This window comes from Embiotoca jacksoni, unplaced genomic scaffold (assembly GCF_022577435.1).
Source record: "Embiotoca jacksoni isolate LCO1_2020_lvr unplaced genomic scaffold, fEmbJac1.0.p SCAF_7, whole genome shotgun sequence".
Lineage (NCBI taxonomy): Eukaryota > Metazoa > Chordata > Actinopteri > Embiotocidae > Embiotoca > Embiotoca jacksoni.
Genome location: NW_027185425.1, coordinates 1,726,962 through 1,748,056, shown reverse-complemented (window position 1 = coordinate 1,748,056; position 21,095 = coordinate 1,726,962). Strand labels below are relative to the sequence as shown.

The window sequence follows — 21,095 nt, the reverse complement described above, 5'->3', positions numbered from 1 at the left end:
CCCATGATCTTTCACAATAAGATCTTTTTTCAAGGCCTGGAACAGAGAAATTGTGTTTCCAGTGTGGGGATCTTTGTATCCTGTAACTGCTCTTTCGGCTGAAATCAGTTTCTGTTTCCACTCACTGCCAACCACTCTTTGAGCCACAGCTTCCTCTACGGAAAGTTTCTTGTTGTTCACTGGATCAATGACAAACCCGGTGGCAGCTTGGGCCTCCAGCAGAACCAGAGAAGTACCAGGAGTCAGCAGGCCTTTGCTTTTGGCTTCGTAGATGCTCAAGGTCTGTTTGGTGGACTGGAGGTACACTCCTGCAATACTGTTGGTGCCCTCGAGGTACTTGCGCACTGAGTTCATTTCACTTATTTCCGTCACTGTGACTTTTCCAGCGTTCAGATCCTTGTAGAGTTTCTCATCAATGATTTTTGATTCAAGCAGCTCTGTAGCAGTGACATCTTTTCTAATTCCATGGAAGTTTCCAACTTGACTATTCTCTGTGGTTGTTGTGGTGATGGTAGTTTTTGTGGTGCTGCTGTCCACCTTTGTCTCGGGTGGTTGGCATGTTACCATTGATGATGAGGTTGTTGTGGTCTGTTGTTCAATGATTGTCAGGATGGATTTCAAAAAACCCTCGATTCCGATTGACCCAGCCTTGTATTGTTGCACAAGATCTCTCCTCTTGTCCTCAGTGATGTACTTGGAGTAGAGCAGATCCCACAGAGACACTGTTGTTCCTCTGTATTTTCCTCCTGCACTGGTTGTTGTTGTTGATTTCAGGATGAGTTTTGTTGCCTCGTCAACAAAGAAATAAAACTCCCCTTTCTTCACGATGACGAGTAAACTGAGTCCTGTTTCGGGATCTGTAACACACCTCTCGACCAGGTTGAGATAAGTGAGGTTCTCTTGAGTGTTGGGATCAAAGAAGCCCTTGGTGTCATCATCAGGATCAGACAAAATCTGGTTCATTTCTTCATCAAAGTAGCCTCTTTGGTATGCCACCTGTACAGGAACTCTGTGACTGTACACTGGGTCAATAATACCTCCTGTGGCAATCTGTGCTTCAAGGAGACGAATCCCATGATCTTTCACAATAAGATCTTTTTTCAAGGCCTGGAACAGAGAAATTGTGTTTCCAGTGTGGGGATCTTTGTATCCTGTAACTGCTCTTTCGGCTGAAATCAGTTTCTGTTTCCACTCACTGCCAACCACTCTTTGAGCCACAGCTTCCTCTACGGAAAGTTTCTTGTTGTTCACTGGATCAATGACAAACCCGGTGGCAGCTTGGGCCTCCAGCAGAACCAGAGAAGTACCAGGAGTCAGCAGGCCTTTGCTTTTGGCTTCGTAGATGCTCAAGGTCTGTTTGGTGGACTGGAGGTACACTCCTGCAATACTGTTGGTGCCCTCGAGGTACTTGCGCACTGAGTTCATTTCACTTATTTCCGTCACTGTGACTTTTCCAGCGTTCAGATCCTTGTAGAGTTTCTCATCAATGATTTTTGATTCAAGCAGCTCTGTAGCAGTGACATCTTTTCTAATTCCATGGAAGTTTCCAACTTGACTCTTCTCTGTGGTTGTTGTGGTGATGGTAGTTTTTGTGGTGCTGCTGTCCACCTTTGTCTCGGGTGGTTGGCATGTTACCATTGATGATGAGGTTGTTGTGGTCTGTTGTTCAATGATTGTCAGGATGGATTTAAAAAAAACCTCGATTCCGATTGACCCAGCCTTGTATTGTTGCACAAGATCTCTCCTCTTGTCCTCAGTGATGTACTTGGAGTAGAGCAGATCCCACAGAGACACTGTTGTTCCTCTGTATTTTCCTCCTGCACTGGTTGTTGTTGTTGATTTCAGGATGAGTTTTGTTGCCTCGTCAACAAAGAAATAAAACTCCCCTTTCTTCACGATGACGAGTAAACTGAGTCCTGTTTCGGGATCTGTAACACACCTCTCGACCAGGTTGAGATAAGTGAGGTTCTCTTGAGTGTTGGGATCAAAGAAGCCCTTGGTGTCATCATCAGGATCAGACAAAATCTGGTTCATTTCTTCATCAAAGTAGCCTCTTTGGTATGCCACCTGTACAGGAACTCTGTGACTGTACACTGGGTCAATAATACCTCCTGTGGCAATCTGTGCTTCAAGGAGACGAATCCCATGATCTTTCACAATAAGATCTTTTTTCAAGGCCTGGAACAGAGAAATTGTGTTTCCAGTGTAGGGATCCGTGTATCCTGTAACTGCTCTTTCGGCTGAAATCAGTTTCTGTTTCCACTCACTGCCAACCACTGTTTGAGCCACAGCTTCCTCTACGGAAAGTTTCTTGTTGTTCACTGGGTCAATGACAAACCCGGTGGCAGCTTGGGCCTCCAGCAGAACCAGAGAAGTACCAGGAGTCAGCAGGCCTTTGCTTTTGGCTTCGTAGATGCTCAAGGTCTGTTTGGTGGACTGGAGGTACACTCCTGCAATACTGTTGGTGCCCTCGAGGTACTTGCGCACTGAGTTCATTTCACTTATTTCCGTCACTGTGACTTTTCCAGCGTTCAGATCCTTGTAGAGTTTCTCATCAATGATTTTTGATTCAAGCAGCTCTGTAGCAGTGACATCTTTTCTAATTCCATGGAAGTTTCCAACTTGACTCTTCTCTGTGGTTGTTGTGGTGATGGTAGTTTTTGTGGTGCTGCTGTCCACCTTTGTCTCGGGTGGTTGGCATGTTACCATTGATGATGAGGTTGTTGTGGTCTGTTGTTCAATGATTGTCAGGATGGATTTAAAAAAAACCTCGATTCCGATTGACCCAGCCTTGTATTGTTGCACAAGATCTCTCCTCTTGTCCTCAGTGATGTACTTGGAGTAGAGCAGATCCCACAGAGACACTGTTGTTCCTCTGTATTTTCCTCCTGCACTGGTTGTTGTTGTTGATTTCAGGATGAGTTTTGTTGCCTCGTCAACAAAGAAATAAAACTCCCCTTTCTTCACGATGACGAGTAAACTGAGTCCTGTTTCGGGATCTGTAACACACCTCTCGACCAGGTTGAGATAAGTGAGGTTCTCTTGAGTGTTGGGATCAAAGAAGCCCTTGGTGTCATCATCAGGATCAGACAAAATCTGGTTCATTTCTTCATCAAAGTAGCCTCTTTGGTATGCCACCTGTACAGGAACTCTGTGACTGTACACTGGGTCAATAATACCTCCTGTGGCAATCTGTGCTTCAAGGAGACGAATCCCATGATCTTTCACAATAAGATCTTTTTTCAAGGCCTGGAACAGAGAAATTGTGTTTCCAGTGTGGGGATCTTTGTATCCTGTAACTGCTCTTTCGGCTGAAATCAGTTTCTGTTTCCACTCACTGCCAACCACTCTTTGAGCCACAGCTTCCTCTACGGAAAGTTTCTTGTTGTTCACTGGATCAATGACAAACCCGGTGGCAGCTTGGGCCTCCAGCAGAACCAGAGAAGTACCAGGAGTCAGCAGGCCTTTGCTTTTGGCTTCGTAGATGCTCAAGGTCTGTTTGGTGGACTGGAGGTACACTCCTGCAATACTGTTGGTGCCCTCGAGGTACTTGCGCACTGAGTTCATTTCACTTATTTCCGTCACTGTGACTTTTCCAGCGTTCAGATCCTTGTAGAGTTTCTCATCAATGATTTTTGATTCAAGCAGCTCTGTAGCAGTGACATCTTTTCTAATTCCATGGAAGTTTCCAACTTGACTATTCTCTGTGGTTGTTGTGGTGATGGTAGTTTTTGTGGTGCTGCTGTCCACCTTTGTCTCGGGTGGTTGGCATGTTACCATTGATGATGAGGTTGTTGTGGTCTGTTGTTCAATGATTGTCAGGATGGATTTCAAAAAACCCTCGATTCCGATTGACCCAGCCTTGTATTGTTGCACAAGATCTCTCCTCTTGTCCTCAGTGATGTACTTGGAGTAGAGCAGATCCCACAGAGACACTGTTGTTCCTCTGTATTTTCCTCCTGCACTGGTTGTTGTTGTTGATTTCAGGATGAGTTTTGTTGCCTCGTCAACAAAGAAATAAAACTCCCCTTTCTTCACGATGACGAGTAAACTGAGTCCTGTTTCGGGATCTGTAACACACCTCTCGACCAGGTTGAGATAAGTGAGGTTCTCTTGAGTGTTGGGATCAAAGAAGCCCTTGGTGTCATCATCAGGATCAGACAAAATCTGGTTCATTTCTTCATCAAAGTAGCCTCTTTGGTATGCCACCTGTACAGGAACTCTGTGACTGTACACTGGGTCAATAATACCTCCTGTGGCAATCTGTGCTTCAAGGAGACGAATCCCATGATCTTTCACAATAAGATCTTTTTTCAAGGCCTGGAACAGAGAAATTGTGTTTCCAGTGTGGGGATCTTTGTATCCTGTAACTGCTCTTTCGGCTGAAATCAGTTTCTGTTTCCACTCACTGCCAACCACTCTTTGAGCCACAGCTTCCTCTACGGAAAGTTTCTTGTTGTTCACTGGATCAATGACAAACCCGGTGGCAGCTTGGGCCTCCAGCAGAACCAGAGAAGTACCAGGAGTCAGCAGGCCTTTGCTTTTGGCTTCGTAGATGCTCAAGGTCTGTTTGGTGGACTGGAGGTACACTCCTGCAATACTGTTGGTGCCCTCGAGGTACTTGCGCACTGAGTTCATTTCACTTACTTCCGTCACTGTGACTTTTCCAGCGTTCAGATCCTTGTAGAGTTTCTCATCAATGATTTTTGATTCAAGCAGCTCTGTAGCAGTGACATCTTTTCTAATTCCATGGAAGTTTCCAACTTGACTCTTCTCTGTGGTTGTTGTGGTGATGGTAGTTTTTGTGGTGCTGCTGTCCACCTTTGTCTCGGGTGGTTGGCATGTTACCATTGATGATGAGGTTGTTGTGGTCTGTTGTTCAATGATTATCAGGATGGATTTCAAAAAACCCTCAATTCCGATTGACCCAGCCTTGTATTGTTGCACAAGATCTCTCCTCTTGTCCTCAGTGATGTACTTGGAGTAGAGCAGATCCCACAGAGACACTGTTGTTCCTCTGTATTTTCCTCCTGCACTGGTTGTTGTTGTTGATTTCAGGATGAGTTTTGTTGCCTCGTCAACAAAGAAATAAAACTCCCCTTTCTTCACGATGACGAGTAAACTGAGTCCTGTTTCGGGATCTGTAACACACCTCTCGACCAGGTTGAGATAAGTGAGGTTCTCTTGAGTGTTGGGATCAAAGAAGCCCTTGGTGTCATCATCAGGATCAGACAAAATCTGGTTCATTTCTTCATCAAAGTAGCCTCTTTGGTATGCCACCTGTACAGGAACTCTGTGACTGTACACTGGGTCAATAATACCTCCTGTGGCAATCTGTGCTTCAAGGAGACGAATCCCATGATCTTTCACAATAAGATCTTTTTTCAAGGCCTGGAACAGAGAAATTGTGTTTCCAGTGTGGGGATCTTTGTATCCTGTAACTGCTCTTTCGGCTGAAATCAGTTTCTGTTTCCACTCACTGCCAACCACTCTTTGAGCCACAGCTTCCTCTACGGAAAGTTTCTTGTTGTTCACTGGATCAATGACAAACCCGGTGGCAGCTTGGGCCTCCAGCAGAACCAGAGAAGTACCAGGAGTCAGCAGGCCTTTGCTTTTGGCTTCGTAGATGCTCAAGGTCTGTTTGGTGGACTGGAGGTACACTCCTGCAATACTGTTGGTGCCCTCGAGGTACTTGCGCACTGAGTTCATTTCACTTATTTCCGTCACTGTGACTTTTCCAGCGTTCAGATCCTTGTAGAGTTTCTCATCAATGATTTTTGATTCAAGCAGCTCTGTAGCAGTGACATCTTTTCTAATTCCATGGAAGTTTCCAACTTGACTCTTCTCTGTGGTTGTTGTGGTGATGGTAGTTTTTGTGGTGCTGCTGTCCACCTTTGTCTCGGGTGGTTGGCATGTTACCATTGATGATGAGGTTGTTGTGGTCTGTTGTTCAATGATTGTCAGGATGGATTTAAAAAAAACCTCGATTCCGATTGACCCAGCCTTGTATTGTTGCACAAGATCTCTCCTCTTGTCCTCAGTGATGTACTTGGAGTAGAGCAGATCCCACAGAGACACTGTTGTTCCTCTGTATTTTCCTCCTGCACTGGTTGTTGTTGTTGATTTCAGGATGAGTTTTGTTGCCTCGTCAACAAAGAAATAAAACTCCCCTTTCTTCACGATGACGAGTAAACTGAGTCCTGTTTCGGGATCTGTAACACACCTCTCGACCAGGTTGAGATAAGTGAGGTTCTCTTGAGTGTTGGGATCAAAGAAGCCCTTGGTGTCATCATCAGGATCAGACAAAATCTGGTTCATTTCTTCATCAAAGTAGCCTCTTTGGTATGCCACCTGTACAGGAACTCTGTGACTGTACACTGGGTCAATAATACCTCCTGTGGCAATCTGTGCTTCAAGGAGACGAATCCCATGATCTTTCACAATAAGATCTTTTTTCAAGGCCTGGAACAGAGAAATTGTGTTTCCAGTGTAGGGATCCGTGTATCCTGTAACTGCTCTTTCGGCTGAAATCAGTTTCTGTTTCCACTCACTGCCAACCACTGTTTGAGCCACAGCTTCCTCTACGGAAAGTTTCTTGTTGTTCACTGGGTCAATGACAAACCCGGTGGCAGCTTGGGCCTCCAGCAGAACCAGAGAAGTACCAGGAGTCAGCAGGCCTTTGCTTTTGGCTTCGTAGATGCTCAAGGTCTGTTTGGTGGACTGGAGGTACACTCCTGCAATACTGTTGGTGCCCTCGAGGTACTTGCGCACTGAGTTCATTTCACTTATTTCCGTCACTGTGACTTTTCCAGCGTTCAGATCCTTGTAGAGTTTCTCATCAATGATTTTTGATTCAAGCAGCTCTGTAGCAGTGACATCTTTTCTAATTCCATGGAAGTTTCCAACTTGACTCTTCTCTGTGGTTGTTGTGGTGATGGTAGTTTTTGTGGTGCTGCTGTCCACCTTTGTCTCGGGTGGTTGGCATGTTACCATTGATGATGAGGTTGTTGTGGTCTGTTGTTCAATGATTGTCAGGATGGATTTAAAAAAAACCTCGATTCCGATTGACCCAGCCTTGTATTGTTGCACAAGATCTCTCCTCTTGTCCTCAGTGATGTACTTGGAGTAGAGCAGATCCCACAGAGACACTGTTGTTCCTCTGTATTTTCCTCCTGCACTGGTTGTTGTTGTTGATTTCAGGATGAGTTTTGTTGCCTCGTCAACAAAGAAATAAAACTCCCCTTTCTTCACGATGACGAGTAAACTGAGTCCTGTTTCGGGATCTGTAACACACCTCTCGACCAGGTTGAGATAAGTGAGGTTCTCTTGAGTGTTGGGATCAAAGAAGCCCTTGGTGTCATCATCAGGATCAGACAAAATCTGGTTCATTTCTTCATCAAAGTAGCCTCTTTGGTATGCCACCTGTACAGGAACTCTGTGACTGTACACTGGGTCAATAATACCTCCTGTGGCAATCTGTGCTTCAAGGAGACGAATCCCATGATCTTTCACAATAAGATCTTTTTTCAAGGCCTGGAACAGAGAAATTGTGTTTCCAGTGTGGGGATCTTTGTATCCTGTAACTGCTCTTTCGGCTGAAATCAGTTTCTGTTTCCACTCACTGCCAACCACTCTTTGAGCCACAGCTTCCTCTACGGAAAGTTTCTTGTTGTTCACTGGATCAATGACAAACCCGGTGGCAGCTTGGGCCTCCAGCAGAACCAGAGAAGTACCAGGAGTCAGCAGGCCTTTGCTTTTGGCTTCGTAGATGCTCAAGGTCTGTTTGGTGGACTGGAGGTACACTCCTGCAATACTGTTGGTGCCCTCGAGGTACTTGCGCACTGAGTTCATTTCACTTATTTCCGTCACTGTGACTTTTCCAGCGTTCAGATCCTTGTAGAGTTTCTCATCAATGATTTTTGATTCAAGCAGCTCTGTAGCAGTGACATCTTTTCTAATTCCATGGAAGTTTCCAACTTGACTCTTCTCTGTGGTTGTTGTGGTGATGGTAGTTTTTGTGGTGCTGCTGTCCACCTTTGTCTCGGGTGGTTGGCATGTTACCATTGATGATGAGGTTGTTGTGGTCTGTTGTTCAATGATTGTCAGGATGGATTTAAAAAAAACCTCGATTCCGATTGACCCAGCCTTGTATTGTTGCACAAGATCTCTCCTCTTGTCCTCAGTGATGTACTTGGAGTAGAGCAGATCCCACAGAGACACTGTTGTTCCTCTGTATTTTCCTCCTGCACTGGTTGTTGTTGTTGATTTCAGGATGAGTTTTGTTGCCTCGTCAACAAAGAAATAAAACTCCCCTTTCTTCACGATGACGAGTAAACTGAGTCCTGTTTCGGGATCTGTAACACACCTCTCGACCAGGTTGAGATAAGTGAGGTTCTCTTGAGTGTTGGGATCAAAGAAGCCCTTGGTGTCATCATCAGGATCAGACAAAATCTGGTTCATTTCTTCATCAAAGTAGCCTCTTTGGTATGCCACCTGTACAGGAACTCTGTGACTGTACACTGGGTCAATAATACCTCCTGTGGCAATCTGTGCTTCAAGGAGACGAATCCCATGATCTTTCACAATAAGATCTTTTTTCAAGGCCTGGAACAGAGAAATTGTGTTTCCAGTGTAGGGATCCGTGTATCCTGTAACTGCTCTTTCGGCTGAAATCAGTTTCTGTTTCCACTCACTGCCAACCACTGTTTGAGCCACAGCTTCCTCTACGGAAAGTTTCTTGTTGTTCACTGGGTCAATGACAAACCCGGTGGCAGCTTGGGCCTCCAGCAGAACCAGAGAAGTACCAGGAGTCAGCAGGCCTTTGCTTTTGGCTTCGTAGATGCTCAAGGTCTGTTTGGTGGACTGGAGGTACACTCCTGCAATACTGTTGGTGCCCTCGAGGTACTTGCGCACTGAGTTCATTTCACTTATTTCCGTCACTGTGACTTTTCCAGCGTTCAGATCCTTGTAGAGTTTCTCATCAATGATTTTTGATTCAAGCAGCTCTGTAGCAGTGACATCTTTTCTAATTCCATGGAAGTTTCCAACTTGACTCTTCTCTGTGGTTGTTGTGGTGATGGTAGTTTTTGTGGTGCTGCTGTCCACCTTTGTCTCGGGTGGTTGGCATGTTACCATTGATGATGAGGTTGTTGTGGTCTGTTGTTCAATGATTGTCAGGATGGATTTAAAAAAAACCTCGATTCCGATTGACCCAGCCTTGTATTGTTGCACAAGATCTCTCCTCTTGTCCTCAGTGATGTACTTGGAGTAGAGCAGATCCCACAGAGACACTGTTGTTCCTCTGTATTTTCCTCCTGCACTGGTTGTTGTTGTTGATTTCAGGATGAGTTTTGTTGCCTCGTCAACAAAGAAATAAAACTCCCCTTTCTTCACGATGACGAGTAAACTGAGTCCTGTTTCGGGATCTGTAACACACCTCTCGACCAGGTTGAGATAAGTGAGGTTCTCTTGAGTGTTGGGATCAAAGAAGCCCTTGGTGTCATCATCAGGATCAGACAAAATCTGGTTCATTTCTTCATCAAAGTAGCCTCTTTGGTATGCCACCTGTACAGGAACTCTGTGACTGTACACTGGGTCAATAATACCTCCTGTGGCAATCTGTGCTTCAAGGAGACGAATCCCATGATCTTTCACAATAAGATCTTTTTTCAAGGCCTGGAACAGAGAAATTGTGTTTCCAGTGTAGGGATCCGTGTATCCTGTAACTGCTCTTTCGGCTGAAATCAGTTTCTGTTTCCACTCACTGCCAACCACTGTTTGAGCCACAGCTTCCTCTACGGAAAGTTTCTTGTTGTTCACTGGGTCAATGACAAACCCGGTGGCAGCTTGGGCCTCCAGCAGAACCAGAGAAGTACCAGGAGTCAGCAGGCCTTTGCTTTTGGCTTCGTAGATGCTCAAGGTCTGTTTGGTGGACTGGAGGTACACTCCTGCAATACTGTTGGTGCCCTCGAGGTACTTGCGCACTGAGTTCATTTCACTTATTTCCGTCACTGTGACTTTTCCAGCGTTCAGATCCTTGTAGAGTTTCTCATCAATGATTTTTGATTCAAGCAGCTCTGTAGCAGTGACATCTTTTCTAATTCCATGGAAGTTTCCAACTTGACTCTTCTCTGTGGTTGTTGTGGTGATGGTAGTTTTTGTGGTGCTGCTGTCCACCTTTGTCTCGGGTGGTTGGCATGTTACCATTGATGATGAGGTTGTTGTGGTCTGTTGTTCAATGATTGTCAGGATGGATTTAAAAAAAACCTCGATTCCGATTGACCCAGCCTTGTATTGTTGCACAAGATCTCTCCTCTTGTCCTCAGTGATGTACTTGGAGTAGAGCAGATCCCACAGAGACACTGTTGTTCCTCTGTATTTTCCTCCTGCACTGGTTGTTGTTGTTGATTTCAGGATGAGTTTTGTTGCCTCGTCAACAAAGAAATAAAACTCCCCTTTCTTCACGATGACGAGTAAACTGAGTCCTGTTTCGGGATCTGTAACACACCTCTCGACCAGGTTGAGATAAGTGAGGTTCTCTTGAGTGTTGGGATCAAAGAAGCCCTTGGTGTCATCATCAGGATCAGACAAAATCTGGTTCATTTCTTCATCAAAGTAGCCTCTTTGGTATGCCACCTGTACAGGAACTCTGTGACTGTACACTGGGTCAATAATACCTCCTGTGGCAATCTGTGCTTCAAGGAGACGAATCCCATGATCTTTCACAATAAGATCTTTTTTCAAGGCCTGGAACAGAGAAATTGTGTTTCCAGTGTGGGGATCTTTGTATCCTGTAACTGCTCTTTCGGCTGAAATCAGTTTCTGTTTCCACTCACTGCCAACCACTCTTTGAGCCACAGCTTCCTCTACGGAAAGTTTCTTGTTGTTCACTGGATCAATGACAAACCCGGTGGCAGCTTGGGCCTCCAGCAGAACCAGAGAAGTACCAGGAGTCAGCAGGCCTTTGCTTTTGGCTTCGTAGATGCTCAAGGTCTGTTTGGTGGACTGGAGGTACACTCCTGCAATACTGTTGGTGCCCTCGAGGTACTTGCGCACTGAGTTCATTTCACTTATTTCCGTCACTGTGACTTTTCCAGCGTTCAGATCCTTGTAGAGTTTCTCATCAATGATTTTTGATTCAAGCAGCTCTGTAGCAGTGACATCTTTTCTAATTCCATGGAAGTTTCCAACTTGACTATTCTCTGTGGTTGTTGTGGTGATGGTAGTTTTTGTGGTGCTGCTGTCCACCTTTGTCTCGGGTGGTTGGCATGTTACCATTGATGATGAGGTTGTTGTGGTCTGTTGTTCAATGATTGTCAGGATGGATTTCAAAAAACCCTCGATTCCGATTGACCCAGCCTTGTATTGTTGCACAAGATCTCTCCTCTTGTCCTCAGTGATGTACTTGGAGTAGAGCAGATCCCACAGAGACACTGTTGTTCCTCTGTATTTTCCTCCTGCACTGGTTGTTGTTGTTGATTTCAGGATGAGTTTTGTTGCCTCGTCAACAAAGAAATAAAACTCCCCTTTCTTCACGATGACGAGTAAACTGAGTCCTGTTTCGGGATCTGTAACACACCTCTCGACCAGGTTGAGATAAGTGAGGTTCTCTTGAGTGTTGGGATCAAAGAAGCCCTTGGTGTCATCATCAGGATCAGACAAAATCTGGTTCATTTCTTCATCAAAGTAGCCTCTTTGGTATGCCACCTGTACAGGAACTCTGTGACTGTACACTGGGTCAATAATACCTCCTGTGGCAATCTGTGCTTCAAGGAGACGAATCCCATGATCTTTCACAATAAGATCTTTTTTCAAGGCCTGGAACAGAGAAATTGTGTTTCCAGTGTGGGGATCTTTGTATCCTGTAACTGCTCTTTCGGCTGAAATCAGTTTCTGTTTCCACTCACTGCCAACCACTCTTTGAGCCACAGCTTCCTCTACGGAAAGTTTCTTGTTGTTCACTGGATCAATGACAAACCCGGTGGCAGCTTGGGCCTCCAGCAGAACCAGAGAAGTACCAGGAGTCAGCAGGCCTTTGCTTTTGGCTTCGTAGATGCTCAAGGTCTGTTTGGTGGACTGGAGGTACACTCCTGCAATACTGTTGGTGCCCTCGAGGTACTTGCGCACTGAGTTCATTTCACTTATTTCCGTCACTGTGACTTTTCCAGCGTTCAGATCCTTGTAGAGTTTCTCATCAATGATTTTTGATTCAAGCAGCTCTGTAGCAGTGACATCTTTTCTAATTCCATGGAAGTTTCCAACTTGACTCTTCTCTGTGGTTGTTGTGGTGATGGTAGTTTTTGTGGTGCTGCTGTCCACCTTTGTCTCGGGTGGTTGGCATGTTACCATTGATGATGAGGTTGTTGTGGTCTGTTGTTCAATGATTGTCAGGATGGATTTAAAAAAAACCTCGATTCCGATTGACCCAGCCTTGTATTGTTGCACAAGATCTCTCCTCTTGTCCTCAGTGATGTACTTGGAGTAGAGCAGATCCCACAGAGACACTGTTGTTCCTCTGTATTTTCCTCCTGCACTGGTTGTTGTTGTTGATTTCAGGATGAGTTTTGTTGCCTCGTCAACAAAGAAATAAAACTCCCCTTTCTTCACGATGACGAGTAAACTGAGTCCTGTTTCGGGATCTGTAACACACCTCTCGACCAGGTTGAGATAAGTGAGGTTCTCTTGAGTGTTGGGATCAAAGAAGCCCTTGGTGTCATCATCAGGATCAGACAAAATCTGGTTCATTTCTTCATCAAAGTAGCCTCTTTGGTATGCCACCTGTACAGGAACTCTGTGACTGTACACTGGGTCAATAATACCTCCTGTGGCAATCTGTGCTTCAAGGAGACGAATCCCATGATCTTTCACAATAAGATCTTTTTTCAAGGCCTGGAACAGAGAAATTGTGTTTCCAGTGTAGGGATCCGTGTATCCTGTAACTGCTCTTTCGGCTGAAATCAGTTTCTGTTTCCACTCACTGCCAACCACTGTTTGAGCCACAGCTTCCTCTACGGAAAGTTTCTTGTTGTTCACTGGGTCAATGACAAACCCGGTGGCAGCTTGGGCCTCCAGCAGAACCAGAGAAGTACCAGGAGTCAGCAGGCCTTTGCTTTTGGCTTCGTAGATGCTCAAGGTCTGTTTGGTGGACTGGAGGTACACTCCTGCAATACTGTTGGTGCCCTCGAGGTACTTGCGCACTGAGTTCATTTCACTTATTTCCGTCACTGTGACTTTTCCAGCGTTCAGATCCTTGTAGAGTTTCTCATCAATGATTTTTGATTCAAGCAGCTCTGTAGCAGTGACATCTTTTCTAATTCCATGGAAGTTTCCAACTTGACTCTTCTCTGTGGTTGTTGTGGTGATGGTAGTTTTTGTGGTGCTGCTGTCCACCTTTGTCTCGGGTGGTTGGCATGTTACCATTGATGATGAGGTTGTTGTGGTCTGTTGTTCAATGATTGTCAGGATGGATTTCAAAAAACCCTCGATTCCGATTGACCCAGCCTTGTATTGTTGCACAAGATCTCTCCTCTTGTCCTCAGTGATGTACTTGGAGTAGAGCAGATCCCACAGAGACACTGTTGTTCCTCTGTATTTTCCTCCTGCACTGGTTGTTGTTGTTGATTTCAGGATGAGTTTTGTTGCCTCGTCAACAAAGAAATAAAACTCCCCTTTCTTCACGATGACGAGTAAACTGAGTCCTGTTTCGGGATCTGTAACACACCTCTCGACCAGGTTGAGATAAGTGAGGTTCTCTTGAGTGTTGGGATCAAAGAAGCCCTTGGTGTCATCATCAGGATCAGACAAAATCTGGTTCATTTCTTCATCAAAGTAGCCTCTTTGGTATGCCACCTGTACAGGAACTCTGTGACTGTACACTGGGTCAATAATACCTCCTGTGGCAATCTGTGCTTCAAGGAGACGAATCCCATGATCTTTCACAATAAGGTCTTTTTTCAAGGCCTGGAATAGAGAAATTGTGTTTTCAGTGTAGGGATCTTTGTATCCTGTAACTGCTCTTTCGGCCGAAATCAGTTTCTGTTTCCACTCACTGCCAACCACTCTTTGAGCCACAGCTTCCTCTACGGAAAGTTTCTTGTTGTTCACTGGATCAATGACAAACCCGGTGGCAGCTTGGGCCTCCAGCAGAACCAGAGAAGTACCAGGAGTCAGCAGGCCTTTGCTTTTGGCTTCGTAGATGCTCAAGGTCTGTTTGGTGGACTGGAGGTACACTCCTGCAATACTGTTGGTGCCCTCGAGGTACTTGCGCACTGAGTTCATTTCACTTACTTCCGTCACTGTGACTTTTCCAGCGTTCAGATCCTTGTAGAGTTTCTCATCAATGATTTTTGATTCAAGCAGCTCTGTAGCAGTGACATCTTTTCTAATTCCATGGAAGTTTCCAACTTGACTCTTCTCTGTGGTTGTTGTGGTGATGGTAGTTTTTGTGGTGCTGCTGTCCACCTTTGTCTCGGGTGGTTGGCATGTTACCATTGATGATGAGGTTGTTGTGGTCTGTTGTTCAATGATTGTCAGGATGGATTTCAAAAAACCCTCGATTCCGATTGACCCAGCCTTGTATTGTTGCACAAGATCTCTCCTCTTGTCCTCAGTGATGTACTTGGAGTAGAGCAGATCCCACAGAGACACTGTTGTTCCTCTGTATTTTCCTCCTGCACTGGTTGTTGTTGTTGATTTCAGGATGAGTTTTGTTGCCTCGTCAACAAAGAAATAAAACTCCCCTTTCTTCACGATGACGAGTAAACTGAGTCCTGTTTCGGGATCTGTAACACACCTCTCGACCAGGTTGAGATAAGTGAGGTTCTCTTGAGTGTTGGGATCAAAGAAGCCCTTGGTGTCATCATCAGGATCAGACAAAATCTGGTTCATTTCTTCATCAAAGTAGCCTCTTTGGTATGCCACCTGTACAGGAACTCTGTGACTGTACACTGGGTCAATAATACCTCCCGTGGCAATCTGTGCTTCAAGGAGACGAATCCCATGATCTTTCACAATAAGGTCTTTTTTCAAGGCCTGGAATAGAGAAATTGTGTTTTCAGTGTAGGGATCTTTGTATCCTGTAACTGCTCTTTCGGCCGAAATCAGTTTCTGTTTCCACTCACTGCCAACCACTCTTTGAGCCACAGCTTCCTCTACGGAAAGTTTCTTGTTGTTCACTGGATCAATGACAAACCCGGTGGCAGCTTGGGCCTCCAGCAGAACCAGAGAAGTACCAGGAGTCAGCAGGCCTTTGCTTTTGGCTTCGTAGATGCTCAAGGTCTGTTTGGTGGACTGGAGGTACACTCCTGCAATACTGTTGGTGCCCTCGAGGTACTTGCGCACTGAGTTCATTTCACTTACTTCCGTCACTGTGACTTTTCCAGCGTTCAGATCCTTGTAGAGTTTCTCATCAATGATTTTTGATTCAAGCAGCTCTGTAGCAGTGACATCTTTTCTAATTCCATGGAAGTTTCCAACTTGACTATTCTCTGTGGTTGTTGTGGTGATGGTAGTTTTTGTGGTGCTGCTGTCCACCTTTGTCTCGGGTGGTTGGCATGTTACCATTGATGATGAGGTTGTTGTGGTCTGTTGTTCAATGATTGTCAGGATGGATTTCAAAAAACCCTCGATTCCGATTGACCCAGCCTTGTATTGTTGCACAAGATCTCTCCTCTTGTCCTCAGTGATGTACTTGGAGTAGAGCAGATCCCACAGAGACACTGTTGTTCCTCTGTATTTTCCTCCTGCACTGGTTGTTGTTGTTGATTTCAGGATGAGTTTTGTTGCCTCGTCAACAAAGAAATAAAACTCCCCTTTCTTCACGATGACGAGTAAACTGAGTCCTGTTTCGGGATCTGTAACACACCTCTCGACCAGGTTGAGATAAGTGAGGTTCTCTTGAGTGTTGGGATCAAAGAAGCCCTTGGTGTCATCATCAGGATCAGACAAAATCTGGTTCATTTCTTCATCAAAGTAGCCTCTTTGGTATGCCACCTGTACAGGAACTCTGTGACTGTACACTGGGTCAATAATACCTCCTGTGGCAATCTGTGCTTCAAGGAGACGAATCCCATGATCTTTCACAATAAGGTCTTTTTTCAAGGCCTGGAACAGAGAAATTGTGTTTTCAGTGTAGGGATCCGTGTATCCTGTAACTGCTCTTTCGGCTGAAATCAGTTTCTGTTTCCACTCACTGCCAACCACTCTTTGAGCCACAGCTTCCTCTACGGAAAGTTTCTTGTTGTTCACTGGGTCAATGACAAACCCGGTGGCAGCTTGTGCCTCCAGCAGAATCAGAGAAGTACCAGGAGTCAGCAGGCCTTTGCTTTTGGCTTCGTAGATGCTCATAACCTTCTTAGTAGATTCAACTCTGACACCTGCAATGCAGTTTGTTGCTCCAAGGTACTTTTGAATTGATTCCATTTCGTGAACATTTTCTTCAGTTACTTCACCCTGTACAATTTGGGTGAAAAGGTCCTTTGAGATAATCTTTGATTCAAACAGCTCACTAGCGGAGACCTGCTTTCTTAGTCCCTTGAACTTTCTTTCTTTGGATGATATCTCTGTGATGATAACCATGAGTATTTCAATGATCTCCTCAATCTTTATGGCTCCCATCCTGTATTGTTGAATGAGCTGTTCCCGTTTTTGTTCTGTAATGTATTCAGACATCAACACTTCCCACAGTGTTGCATCTTTGTTTTTAAATTTTCCCACATCCATGGCAATAATTTTGTTTTTGAATGCTCGCTCTATTAGCTCTTCTGTGTGAAATACACGGGATTCCTTTTCATGCAGCGGTAGGAGAAGTAGCCCAGTTTTAGGATCCTTCTCACATCGATTAATCAGCTGACAGTAAGAGAGGTTTTCGTTGGTATTTGGGTCAAAGAATCCCTTCACGTCATCATTGGGGTTCAACAGAAGTTTGTGAACTCTTTCATCAAGATATCCTTTTTTAATAGCCACATGGACAGGTAGCCTGTGACTTTGATTTGGGTCAATGATTCCTCCTGTTGCAATCTGAGCTTCAAGAAGACGAAGGCCACTGTTTCTTTGAATCAGCTGTTCAGTCATGGCTTCAAACAATGATATTGTTGCATCGGTATATGGATCTTTATAGCCAGTGACGGCTCGTTCTGCCAGGAGAAGTTGTTCATGAACATCTGGTCCAATCACTTTCTCTTTTGCAGCCTCATTAACAGCATAGTACTTGTTTTTGACAGGATCAATGACCCATCCTGTTGCCGCCTGCGCTTCAAGCAGTACAATGGCAATGCCCGGGGTTAACAGAGCTTCATGTTTTGCTTCATATATGCTCATTACTTCCTGGGATGGATGAACTTTAACTCCAGCAATGCTTCCCATTCCCTTCAGGTATCCTGTAACAGGTTCGCCTTGGGTAACTGCTTCAAAAGTAAGCTTTCCTTCTTTCACCTGTTCGAATGTTTCTGCATCAATGATATCAGAGTTCAGTAGTTGTTGTGCAGAGACATGCTTTCTCAGGCCCATTGTCAGTTTGGGTGCTTCACTCTTCTCCAGTTTTTCAATCGTGGAAATCACTAATGCGATTATGGTTTCTGTGCTAATATGCCTTGTTCTGTATTTTTCAATAAATTCAAGCCGCTGATCCTCAGTGAAGTACCGAGAGTGAATCAAGTCCCATAGAGAAACAGATTTTCCTGAGTAGCGTCCCACAGATACACTCACAACTGTCTTTTCAAACTCTTGCTTTATCTCTGTGTCAGTACACCTTTTTTCCTTTGTTGCTGTAGCTTTTTGTGTGGCATTCAGTGGCAGGAGAAACAGTCCGGTTTCCTTATCTTTTACACATCTGCCCAACATCTCCATGTATGTCAGATTGTCTTGCGTTTTTGGGTCAAAAAAGCCCTTTGTGTCATCAGTCGGGTCTGTTAGGATTTGATTAAGTTCTGCATCAAAATACCCTTTCCTGTATGCAACTTCGAGGGGGAGGTGAAGACATTTCAAGGGATCAATGATTCCACCTGTGGCAATCTGGGCCTCGAGTAAACGGATGCCATGCTGCTTGACAATAAGATCCTTTCCTAAGGCTTGGAAGAGTGAGATCTTTTGACCCGTGTATGGATCTGTGTAACCAGTGACAGCCCTCTCTGCAGCCAAGAGCTTTTCATACATCTGTGGACCAATCACCTTTTCTCTGAGAGCTTGTTCCACTGTAAGTTTTTTGTTCTTCAGAGGATCAACAATGAACCCTGTAGCTGCTTGGGCTTCAAGGAGGCAAAGTGCAGTGCCAGGCGTGAGAACGCCTATTCTTTGTGCCTCGTAGATGCTCAGTTTCTGATTGGTAGGTTGCAGTATTAACCCCGCTACACAGCTTGTCCCTTGAAGGTAGGCTCTCACACTGCCCATTTTTATTACATCAGTGCTTGTCATCTTTCCATCGATAAGACTGTTGTATGTTTTTTCATCCACAATTTCAAGATCCAAAAGGTCCACAACAGATATCTTTCCTCTGAGACCTTCAAAGTTTAGCTCTGCTTGCTGTTTTATCTCCTTACTCTCAATGATTTCTAAAATGGTGACAATGAATTGCTCAATTGTGATTCTCCTTGACTTAAAGAGCTTGAAAAACTCCTGTCGTTTGTCCTCGGACAGATACTCTGAATTGATAAGATCCCACAGAGTTGTATGCTTGCCCTTGAACCTGCCATACTTGACGGTAACTGTTGTAGTTTTGAACATTTCCCTCATGTTGTCATCTATGTTAATTCTGTTGCTCTTGCCTTTAAGAGGTAGGAGGCACAGGCCTGTACTGGAATCTGTCACACATCTGGCAATGAGCTGCAAGTATGTCAGATTCTCATGGGTGTTTGGGTCGAAGAATCCTTTGGTGTCGTCGCTTGGATCATCCAGGATCTGATTCATCTCTTCATTAAAGAACCCCTTCTTAAAGGCCACATGGACAGGAATGCGATGGCTGTTGACTGGGTCAATGATTCCGCCGGTGGCAATTTGTGCCTCCAGGAGCCGAATTCCATGGTCTCTCAGGATGAGGTCTTTTTGCATTGCTTGGAACAAAGAGATCTTTTTGCCATCATATGGATCTTTGTATCCAGTGACCGCCTTCTCTGCGGAGCGCAGCTTTTGACAGACATCTGGTCCCACGATCTTTGCTTTGACAGCATCGTCAACTGAAAACTTTCTGTTTCCAATGGGATCAATAATAAACCCTGTTGCTGCTTGTGCCTCCAGTAGAATCAGCGCAGTTCCTGGCATCAGTTTTCCTTTCTGTTGAGCCTGGTAAATGGTCAGGATTTGAGAATCAGGGAGCAGAATACCTGCAATGCTGTCTTTTCCCTTCAAGTACACATGTACATTTTCATCTTCCATCACGTCCTTCGCTGACCTTTTTCCCTGTCTGAGGTCCTCCAGGACTTCCTCACTGATGATATCTGCCTCCACAAGCTGTTCGGCTGTAACAGTTTCTCTGATGCCCTCAAAGACAACTTTAGTTGTTTTCACAGACTTTTCTATGACTTCCAGAACTGTCGTAATGGTCATCTTGATACTCAGCTTCCCCTCTCTGTACTTTTTAAAGATGTCTTGCCTCTGGTGTTCATCGAAGTATTCTGACATCAGCAGTTCCCACAGCGATACTGTCATTCCCATGTACTTTCCATACGTCACTTTCACCTTCTCCTGTTTGAAGACCATTTTAGTTTGGTAATCAATGAAGCTGAAATTCAGCTTGTCTGATTTGTCATGGAGAGGGAGGAGGCACAGCCCAGTGACAGGATCGGTGACGCACCTTTCCATCAACTGAAGATAGGTGAGATTGTCTTCTGTGTTTGGGTCAAAAAACCCTTTTGTGTCATCCCCTGAATCCTCCAGTATAGCATTCATAGCTTCATCAAAATAACCTCTCTTGAAGGCCACATCTGTGGGAAGTCTGTGACTGTTGATGGGGTCTATTATTCCACCTGTACCAATTTGTGCCTCTAGTAGGCGGATGCCATGTTGCTTAACGATGAGTTCTTTTGACAGTGCTTGAAACAGGGATAAAGTTTCACCTGAATAAGGGTCTTTATATCCAGTTACTGCTCGTTCAGCAGAGCACAGCTTTGCATGATATTCTGGGCCAACAAGTTGGTTTTTGATAGCCTCATCCACTGTGAACTTCTTATTTTCCACCGGATCAATCATGAATCCAGTTGCAGCTTGTGCCTCCAGCAGTACCAGTGCTGTTCCAGGCATCAGTATGCCTTGCTTCATGGCTTGGTAAATGCTCATTCTCTGATTGGACGTGAGAACAGCGATGCCAGCGATGCTGCCTTTGCCTTCCAGGTATTCTTTCACTGTTTCCATCAACATCACATCCTGTGTTGTGGTCTTCCCCTTTTGTAGGTCATCGTATGTGTCTTTGTTGATGATCTTTGATTCCAGGAGTTGGATGGAGGAAATGCCTCGTCGCAGGCCTTTGAAGGTGATGCAGACAGGAAGGAGCAGCAGGCCCGTGACAGGCTCCACAGTGCATTTCTCCAGGAGGTTTCGGTAGTTGAGATTTTCCTGTGAGCTTGGGTTGTAAAACACTTTGAGCTCTGACATCTGGTCATTGAGCAAACCTTTTTCGTAGTAGCCCTTCTGAATCGCAGAGTCAGCTGAGACAATTGTCTTCTCGACGGGATCAAACAGGCCTTTCGTGGCTAACTGTGCCTCCAGCAGCCTCAATCCGTAATCTCTTGGGACTAAATCCTTTTGCATAGCTTGGAATACAGATATCATTTGGTTGGTGTAGGGGTCTACGTACCCACTGATGGCTTTCTCTGCTGTGAGCAGTTTCTCTTTCATCTCCGGTCCAACTATTCCCTCTTTAACGGCATCTTCGACAGGAAGTATTTGGTTGTTTATCGGGTCTATGATGCCTACTGTGGCCGCTTGTGCTTCAAGCAGGGCCAATGCTGTTCCTGGCTTGAGCAAATGTTTTTTCATAGCTTGATATATGGTTATCTTTTCGTTTGTTTTCTCCAGAAATATGCCAGCCACAGGTCCATGGACCTCTGCGCAGCCATTTTGCTTCAACCCTTGGTCCTGACTGATCGAATCCATCTTGACCTAAAGGT

At 45.0% G+C, this 21,095-nt stretch overlaps 1 protein-coding gene across 1 annotated transcript in view; it reads right to left on the bottom strand.

Moving 5' to 3' along the window:
• Positions 1-21,095, bottom strand: part of eppk1 (epiplakin 1) — a 33,485-nt gene that overhangs the window by 8,323 nt on the left and 4,067 nt on the right. The window contains exon 3 of the mRNA XM_069176253.1: positions 1-21,095. This exon is cut by the window's left edge and continues 8,323 nt beyond it. Within this exon, the coding sequence (XP_069032354.1) occupies positions 1-21,081 (21,081 nt within the window). The 5' untranslated portion in view covers positions 21,082-21,095.